This window comes from Zootoca vivipara, chromosome 11 (genome assembly GCF_965207765.1).
Source record: "Zootoca vivipara chromosome 11, rZooViv2.hap1.1, whole genome shotgun sequence".
In the NCBI taxonomy this organism is placed as follows: Eukaryota; Metazoa; Chordata; class Lepidosauria; order Squamata; family Lacertidae; genus Zootoca; species Zootoca vivipara.
In genome coordinates this window covers 56,220,575-56,230,047 of record NC_142594.1, presented here as the reverse complement: position 1 = coordinate 56,230,047, position 9,473 = coordinate 56,220,575, and the positions used below count along the sequence as shown (strand labels likewise).

The 9,473-nt window shown below is 48.7% G+C and overlaps 1 protein-coding gene across 3 annotated transcripts in view; it reads right to left on the bottom strand.

Moving 5' to 3' along the window:
* The window catches only part of FASTKD4 (FASTK mitochondrial RNA regulator 4), a 29,402-nt gene continuing 19,929 nt past the window's right edge, over positions 1 to 9,473 (bottom strand). For all 3 annotated transcript variants that reach the window (XM_060281032.2, XM_088653446.1, XM_060281033.2), the window contains 2 exons: positions 7,105 to 7,219; positions 1 to 302 (listed from right to left, as the gene is read on the bottom strand). In XM_060281032.2, the coding sequence (XP_060137015.2) occupies positions 201 to 302; positions 7,105 to 7,219 (217 nt within the window). In that variant the 3' untranslated portion in view covers positions 1 to 200. The remainder of the gene's footprint in view (positions 303 to 7,104; positions 7,220 to 9,473) is intronic.

Genomic DNA, 9,473 nt, shown 5'->3' with positions numbered 1-9,473 from the left:
AACTGTACAATAGACCATTTATTCAAATGCACATCTATATACATGGATGAAGAGGCCCCCTCCATGCGTCCAGAGATGCTCCCAGCCGCTTCCCTTCAGAGCATCGCCAAGATGGCTGTTGACAAGGACAGGCAGAATCCCTTCCTCCCAGCAGTTATTCCGGCAACTGCCCTTGAGCGTGTGTGTATCTCTCCTTCTCCCTATTTTGCCATCTCTTCAGCCACCGCCTTGCCCATCTTGTCTTTGAGGTAGGCTGTCTTCTGCCACTCCGACTTCAAGTCAAGCCATTCATAATAGGGAACCTGCAGCAGGTGGAGGGGGAGAGAGAGAGAAAGAGAGAGGAAAAACTAGGCCAGGCCTCAGCTAGCAAAGCCCTGCCAGGCTGCATCTATTCCTGCACGTTGAGAGTTAAAACAAATGGTATACCATGCCTGAAACCTTCCCTCTCCATAGACAAGGATGCCCATTATCACCCTTAATGTTTAATATGTACTTAGAACCCATGGGACGTGGGTGGTGCTGTGGTCCAAATCACAGAGCCTAGGGCTTGCCGATCAGAAGGTCGGCGGTTCTAATCCCTGCAGCGGGGTGAGCTCCCGTTGCTCGGTCCCAGCTCCTGCCAACCTAGCAGTTTGAAAGCACGTCAAAGTGCAAGTAGATAAATAGGGACCGCTCTGGTGGGAAGGTAAACGGTGTTTCCGTGCGCTGCTCTGGTTCGCCAGAAGCGGCTCAGTCATGCTGGCCACATGACCCGGAAGCTGTCTGCGGACAAACGCCGGCTCCCTCGGCCAGTAAAGCGAGATGAGCGCGCAACCCCAGAGTCGTCCGCGACCGGACCTAACGGTCAGGGGTACCTTTACCTTTTTAGAACCCTTGGCCTGCTTTATTATAATTACTGTTAAGACAACGTAGTGAGATTTGCAGAGCAGCTCACAGCTCAGTTGAAAATCAATTGGGTTTTATTTGCGGATTATATGCATTTATTTATTATGAAACCTCATACAGGTATTCCAAGGTTAATAATGCAAGCACAAATTTGATATCTTGGGTCAAATTTCAGGTGATTCTGTTAACCGGGCTAAATTGGAACTGATGCCATATCACTTCTGTATTTGTTCAGAATCTGTTCAGTATTTAGGCATTTCAATAGCAAGCGACATAACCCAGTTAGTATCACGTAATTGCAACAGAATAATTAAAGAGGTTTCTTTAGACATCGATAGATGGGAGTCATTAAACTTCAGCCTTTGGGGAAGGGTTAATATACGCAACTCCCTCGACTGTTCCTCACAAGGCTTGGCTTCCAGACTGTGTGTGACACAAGTGTTTTCCTGATCAGAAGCACTTTGCTGTGAGCATCTCGCAGCCACCTTGGCTTCTAAACAAGTAGGGATCATCCAGAGTGGCTCTGAGCTGGGGGGCGGGGGGTGGGTGGGCAGGGAACGGAGCCACGGTCTACCCAGACAGACAGCCGGGGATAATCTCTGTCCCCTTCCACCCTGGTGACTCTCAATGCCTCAACTTTCCATCCAACTTTGTACAAACAAGCGGCTGGCCGGCACCTGGAGGAATGAAAGCCGGAGGATCGGTGGGCCGTGGGAAAACGCAGGAGAATCGGAGCAAACAGATTAAGGGCAGGGATGGGCTGAAACAACGATGGCCAGAGGGTTAAGCGGCCTCACGCAAAAACAGTGTTTATTGGCAGGCTCCAGAGACAGGAAGCGGCTGCTGTCTTCAGCAGTTTTGGGAATCAGAGCAAAGCGCATGTGCTTTTCCCTTTTTTAGATAAGCCTGGGGTGACCCCTGAACTTACACATTCAAAGAACAAATTGGGGGACTGAGCTGAAAGAGCATGCAAGCCCTAGACCTGTGTGTGACATGGCTCTAATTGTAGAATCATAGAGTTGGAGGGGACCCCGAGGGTCATCCAGTCCAGCCCCTGCCATTAAAAGTCTCATGCTCTACCAGTCCAGGGCCGTATGATCCGCAGCCTCACATGATACATTTTTATTTACTGCATTTATATCCCATCGTTTTCCTCCAAGGAGCTCAAGGCCGTGTACGTGAGTCTCCCCGCTGCCCAGGGTTGTTGTGGGGATTAAATGAGGAAGGGGAAAGACCTTCAGCTGCTTGGAGAAAATGGATAGCAATGAGTACATAGCTCAGGATTGCGTATGTGGACATTCACCCAGCTTGCCTCTATCCTCACAACAACCCTGTTAGGTAGGTTAGGGAGAGATCGTAACCCTGTATGGACTGCTGGGATAGCTCAGCTGCTAGGGCACGAGACTTTCAATCTCAGGGTTGTGGGTTCGAGCCCCACATTGGGCAAAAGATTCCTGCATTGCAGGGGGTTGAGCTAGATGACCCTCAGGGTCCCTTCCAACTCTACGATTCTACGGTTTGAACCCATACCATAAGAACAAGACTCTAAAATGCTCTGATCTGCTCTCACACAGAGCTCCTGCCATCCTTGAAAGTAGGACAAGCGGTAAGATACCATCGAAGATATATCATAAACTGGTGAAGATATATCATAAAAAGGATAACAAATGTTGGAAATGCAAATAATCGGAAGGAACCTTTTACCATATGTGGTGGACTTGTCCCCGAGTAAAGAGCTTCTGGGACAAGATTTATAATGAATTGAAGAAAGTGTTTTAAAACATGTTTGTTAAGAAACCAGAAGCATTTTTATTCGGCATTACAAGGAAAGAATTGCCAAAGAAAGATGTTACTTTTTTTCTGTATGCCACAGCAGCAGCTAGGATTGTATTAGCAAGAAATTGGAAATCCGAAGATCTACCTACTGTGGACGATTGGCAGATGAAGCTGATAGAATTTATGGAACTGTCTGAACTGACTGGGAGAATCCGAGATTGGGGAGAGGAGATGGTGGAAGAAGATTGGAAGAAATTTAAGATTTATTTGGAGAAGAAATATAAGATTAAAAATGGACAATAAGGGAAGTGGAAGTATAAAGAGGCTGATGAGGCAATTAGATATAGAATGAGGAAGTAAGATTAAATGTGAAATATTTATTATGATTTCTAGATTCAAACGATATTTTTAAATATTAGAAATTTGTGGTTATAATGGATCAAGAATAATATGTATAATGAGTATTTTAGAAGAAGAATTGATTAAAGAAGTAGAGAGTGCTATATCAGTTATAAATAGACGCGTGGAAGGGGGGAAGGAGGAAGTCGACAGAAGAAGAAATTGTATTGATTATATTGTTAAAGAAAGGTTTTTTCTTTTTCTTTTTGTTCTTTTTTGTTTTCTTTTTTTTTTACATTTTTCAATAATTTTTGTATGTGTTAAAATCAATAAAAATATATTAAAAAAAAACAAAGTAGGACAAGCAGTAAAGCAGTCTTCTTTGTAAGACTGGAGCCAGTTTATCCACAACCGTCTTTGCCAACTCGGTGCCCTTGAGTTGTTCTAGACTACAACTCCCAACAGGACCACCCAGCACGGCTGTGCGCTGCCGGGGGGGGGGGCACCAGGTTGGCAGAGAGTGATCTTCAAAAAGCAGACGCTCTTACACACAGAGTCACGGGGAAGGCAGTTCAGCATGAGCTCAGTCAAGGCTACAGAGCAAGCGGGGCCTGTTGGAGGGTGCCTCGCCTGGGCTCCCCCTTTCCTCCCCTCCTGCATCTGACATCTCTCCACCGCCCCACCCCCCCCTTTGCCCTTTCCTCCAAGCTGCCGGAGAGCAGAGCAGGGGGTGCTGAGGACTGCGGAGCTATAATTGCTTGCAAGGAGCTAAATAATGTATGATCTCGGTCTGAGTGCAGCCTCCTCCCCCCCTCTGCCCCCACCCCCACCCCTGGAGCCCTCCAGCGGGCAGCCTGACGCCAGAGAGAAAGAGAGAGAGAGCGGTCAAGAGCCAGGAGGAATGGCGGTGCTCCCCCTGCTCCAAGCCACTCCTGGGGAACTGAGGCGAGCAGATGCAGAGCTTTTCCGCCATTCCCTGGTAGGGAGAGAACAGGGAAAGGGCGCAGAGCGGGGGGGGGGTACTCCAGTTGCAGCTCCATCCTAACCCCCTCCCCCTACAATAATCCTGCCCACCATGACGCAAATCAAGGGCATCTGCATATGGCCCTTTCTTTTTCTTTTTCTTTGCATAGGTGATTCTGCGTCGGCTGCAGAATTAGCAGCCTAAGGGCCACATTCCAGAGTAGGCAGCTGTCCAGGGGCCAGAGGGGACAAGCATGGAGCTGGAGCATCGGAGGTGGCACTTAAGCTTCGTTGGATAGAGGAGAGAAATGGCTGCAAAGCATCAGGGGCACCGGCTATTCCGCCTGCCTTCCCCCACTGCCTCCTCAAAAGGAGTTGTTTCAGTGCTTATTCTTGCTCCCTGTTAATGTTTTTGTGGGGAATAATCTGCTGCAGCTTTGGGGCAGAAAAACGCATCCTAACACTTCTGAAATGTTAAGACTGAAGGAGCGTCTCCTCCCCCATCATTCTGCCCGGACACTGAGGTCCAGCGCCGAGGGCCTTCTGGCGGTTCCCTCGCTACGAGAAGCCAAGTTACAGGGAACCAGGCAGAGGGCCTTCTCGGTGGTGGCACCCGCCCTGTGGAATGCCCTCCCATCAGAGGTCAAAGAGGAAAACAACTACCAGACTTTTTTTGAGGAAATCTGAAGGCAGCCCTGTTCAGGGAAGCTTTTAATTTTTGATGGATTTCTGTATTTTAATGTTTTGTTGGAAGCCGCCCAGAGTGGCTGGGGGAACCCGGCCTGATGGGCGGGGTATAAATAATAAATTATTATTATTATTATTATTATTATTATTATTATTAGACTGAGTCAGCTTTTTACTGCATTTGTATTGCTTGTGAGCTGCTATGGGGGATATTTTTTGGCTGAAAGGCGGCACATCGATAAATGCCTTTGCTTTTATTATGTATTGTGTGTGTGTTTTTATACTGTAATTTTGTGCTGTGGTCTATGGGTATCGGGTGGTATGCAAATTTAATAAATAGTAACAAAAGTAATGTAGCTTAACAGTAGGGTACAATCCGGGGAAGCCATCCAGCCACATATCTCCCCAGACAAAAGCATGAGGAGGGAGGAGAGCAGGGTCAGTGAGGGGTAGGGTCTCGGGTGGGCATCTGGCAAGCAGCATTTTGCGCCTGGGCCGCAGGTTCCTGACCTCTCTGTTAAGGACAATGTGATACACAGGGCAAGGCAATGAAGCCTCACCCAGTTGCTCCCTGGAAACCCTGCTAAGCCGCTCTTGGGCTTCCAGGCACAGCCAAGGCGTTCACAAACCTAGAAATCAGCTTTTTAAAATTACCATACTTTTCCGCCTATAAGATGCCCCCATGTATAAGACACCCCCAAATTTTGAACATTATTTTTAAGGAAAAAAACCTAGTCTTATACTCGGAAAAATGCGGTAATCCTTAAATGCCAAGAATCTTGGGGGTTCTGTGTCCTAACCTAGGTCTGACAGAAGTACATGTGACAAGGATCTAGGGGTCTTGGTGGCGGCGAGACTGGCGACTGGGAGCAGCTGCCGAGACCATATAACACCGGTCCTGAAAGACCTACATTGGCTCCCAGTACATTTCCGAGCACAATTCAAAGCGTTGGTGCTGACCTTTCAAGCCCTAAACGGCCTCGGTCCAGTATACCTGAAGGAGCGTCTCCACCCCCATCATTCAGCCCAGACACTGAGGTCCAGCTCCGAGGGCCTTCTGGCGGTTCCCTCCCTGCGATAAATGTGGTTACAGGGAACCAGGCAGAGGGCCTTCTCGGTGGTGGCGCCCGCCCTGTGGAATGCCCTCCCGTCAGATGTCAAGGAAATAAACAACTATCTGACTTTTAGAAGACACCTGAAGGCAACCCTATATTGGGAAGCTTTTTAAGGTTTAAAGTTTTGTTATGGTTTTATATATGCTGGAAGCTACCCAGTCAGATGGGTGGGGTACAAAATTGTTGTTGTTGTTGTTGAACCACAAGCTGTACATTAGTCAGTGGTGTGATGCAGCAGCATAAAAAGCTAATGCTATTCTAGGCTGCATCAACAGAAGTCTAGTGTCCAGGTCAAGAGAGGTCACAGCACCACTCTAGTCTCCTTTGGTCAGACCACATCTAGAATACTGCGCCCAGTTCTGGGCACCACAATTTAAGAAGGGTATTGACAAGCTGGAAGGTGGGCAGAGGAGAACGATCAAGACGAAGGGCAGTATACAAGGCTCTGGAAACCAAGCCTTATGAGGAACAGTTGAAGGAGCTGGGCATGTTTAGCTTGGAGAAGAGAAGAATGAGAGGTGATACGAGAGCCATTTCCAAATATCTCAAGGGCTGTTCCGTGGAAGAGGGAACAAACTTGTTTCCTGCTGCTCCAGAGGGGAGGACCCAAACAATGGGGTCAAACATTGACAGTAGACCGGACGACCTCAGAAGGTGATGGACTCTCCTTCGTTGGAGGTTTTTAAACAGAGGTTGGGTGGTGATCTATTAGAATTTCTTTTTAGCTGTGATTCAGATGCAGGAGGTTGGATCAGATGGCCCTTCTATTGAGCGTAGGGAATTATCTCACTTATATGAAACCCCTTACTAGCTTAGCTGCACACTTGTAAAAGTATGCAGATGAAAATACAAACGGTTGGGTTTCTTTAACTGAAAAACGAACTGACTCTAAAGAGAGTTTAAACTAAAGATAAATGCTTTCTCCCACATTCCAAACCTCCCACAAACTCCCACATAACTCCCATTAAACTACCCGAGAATTAACAGCAAACTAGCATTATAACTAAGCAATCATACTAAGATTCAACTAAGGAATCTCTTAAACTGAGAACAACTGAGAGAGTGATCTACGAGATGAATCAAACTGAAAGATCTAACTAAGAGATGCAGAAGGCTTTCTGGCAGAGCCTTATATACAAGAAGCAGAGCCCACGCCTGTGGGCAATTAACAGAAATCACCTGCACCTGTTTCTCTTAAACAGACTGTATTTACATTAGACCGGCTCTAAAGTAACTTGACTATTCAAGAAATCCAACACCTTCCAACCCTACAATGATTCTATGAACATTGAGCAATCGCAGAATGCACCCACCCACAGCCCTCGGCCCAGCAACTCACATCCACAACCAGGAAACCGGAGGCTTGGACGTGGCGTCGGGCCATGGCGAAGCGCCCCAGCAGGTCTTTGCTCCGGTTGCTGAAGTTTGGGAACTCCCATCCGAGGAAGGCGAGCCTGCCAAGAGAGTTTGGGGTGGGACGGGGAAAGAGAAAACGGCACTCAGCACCATCATGCACTCCCAAGAAGATCTTCTGCCTCTTGGGGAGCACCTGCCTGGCTGCCAGGGAGGCCATTGCCCATAAATGCTCCTTAGGCAGGCTTTAGTCAACGTCTGCAACATGCCCTTTCTAAGGGTGGGTGGAGAAAACTCACAAGGATTGGGGCAGGGGGCCCAACACACGGCTTGCGGAAATTTAAATCAGTGTGCGGCTGGCGGGTTCTGTGCCGAAGTGCTCTTGCGGCCCCTTTGGTCTGAAGAGGTTGGACCGCCCTGGATTAGAGGAATTCATGGAGAAGCCTATCAAGCCTATGAAGACCAGAAGGGCTGGGTGATATATCAATATATCATCCAAAACTGGTTTGAAGTCCAAATCGCGATATCGGTTTCCTAATTTTTGACCTGGCAATATATCACGAATCATGGTGTGTGTGTGTGTGTGTGTGTGTGTGTGTGTGTGTTTCCTGCAAAAACCATGTGAGGAGAACCATGAAGCCAGCCAATGCTTCTCTCGATTCCCGCAGCCCCTGTTAACTCTGCAGTCTCAGCTTTCCCCTGTCTCCTGCAGGGCGCAGAGAATCGCAAGAGCGGGTGCCGGCAAAAAACCACGCTGCAGAGAAAACCGTGAAGCCAGCCAATGCCTCTACATAGCTCCAGTTTTAGACATTGTGATATATCGGTATATTGTGATGGTGCTCTCTCTCTATATATATCACAAAGTTGAAAACCAGATACAGTTACAGGTAGGTAGCCGTGTTGGTCTGAGTCGAAGCAAAATAAGAAAATTCCTTCAGTAGCACCTTAAAGACCAACTAAGTTTATATTTTGGTATGAGCTTTCGTGTGCATGCACACTTCTTCAGATACAGTGTGTATCTGAAGAAGTGTGCATGCACACGAAAGCTCATACCAAAATATAAACTTAGTTGGTCTTTAAGGTGCTACTGAAGGAATTTTCTTATTTTACCAGATACAGTGATACCTTGGTTTATGAACTTAATCCTTTCCGGAAGTCCGCTCTTAAACCCAAGTGTTCTTAAACCAAGGCGTGCTTTCCCATAGCAGCGGGGGACTCAATTTACGAATGGAACACACTCAACAGAAAGTGAAACATGTTCTTATTCCAAGGCAAAGTTCACAAACCAAAACACCGACTTTGGCCTTACAGCGTTCTTAATCCAAGTTGTTCATAAACTGAACTGTTCTTAAACCCAAGTCCCCCTGTTTTGCCCAGCCCTAGAGACCGGTTGCTGGAAAGCACAAGGAGGGAGTGGGCTCTTGTGCTCAGGGGTCCCGCTTGCAAGTTTCCCATGAGGTGCATCTGGTTGGCCAGGATGCTGAACTAGATCGGACCTTGGTCTGCCCAATAAGCTCTTCTTACCTTCTTAAGTTACCTGCTACAAGCAGAGTTTCCTTGCCTGGGGCAGGCGCTCTCAGATCCTAGACCAGGGGTCGGCAAACTAAGGCCCGCGGGCCGGATCCGGCCCAATTGCCCTCTGGATCCGGCCTGTGAATGGTTCTGCAATCGCCACTTGGATCGGTGCGATCACCATTCTTTTCCTTTTTTTTCAGGCACCATTTTTTCCCCTCCCTTACCGCAGCGGCGTCTCCTCCCTCCCTCTTCCTGGCTTCTCCCCGCCCTGCGGAGGAAGGGGGCTGGGCTTTGATAGGAAGCCTTGCCGCCTGCCCGCCGGCCTTTCCCCATGGCGGCGCTGTGGGCTGGAGCTTGGCATGCCTGCTGGCCCCGTGCCTGGCACCCGGGGAAACTGTCCCAGAAAGGAGAGGCGCCGCCACTGCCGCCAGCTCCCAACCGCAGGCAGAGCAGCGAACGAGGTAGGCAGGGAGGGGAGGGGCTGGGGGAGAAAGGGGAGAGAGAGAAGCCCCCACCACCACGTGGGCGTGGGCATGCGCTCCCGCGCACACAGTCTGGCCCACCAGTATGTCTGGGGGACGGTGAACCGGTCCCCTCCAAAAAAAGTTTGCTGACCCCTGTCCTAGACCAAAGGTAGTCAGTGTGGGGTCCTCTAGATGTTGCTGGTCTCCCAGCATCAGCCAGTGTGACCAACAGCCAGGGAAGAGCAGAGCTGCAGCCCGGCAACACCTGCAGGGTTGTCTCTGTCTTTGTGGCCGAAATTTTGGTGTCCATGCTGCCCCCATTAAGCCAGAGCCTACAGCTCTTGTGCGCTGTGGACAAGCACCCTGCCAGAATTCC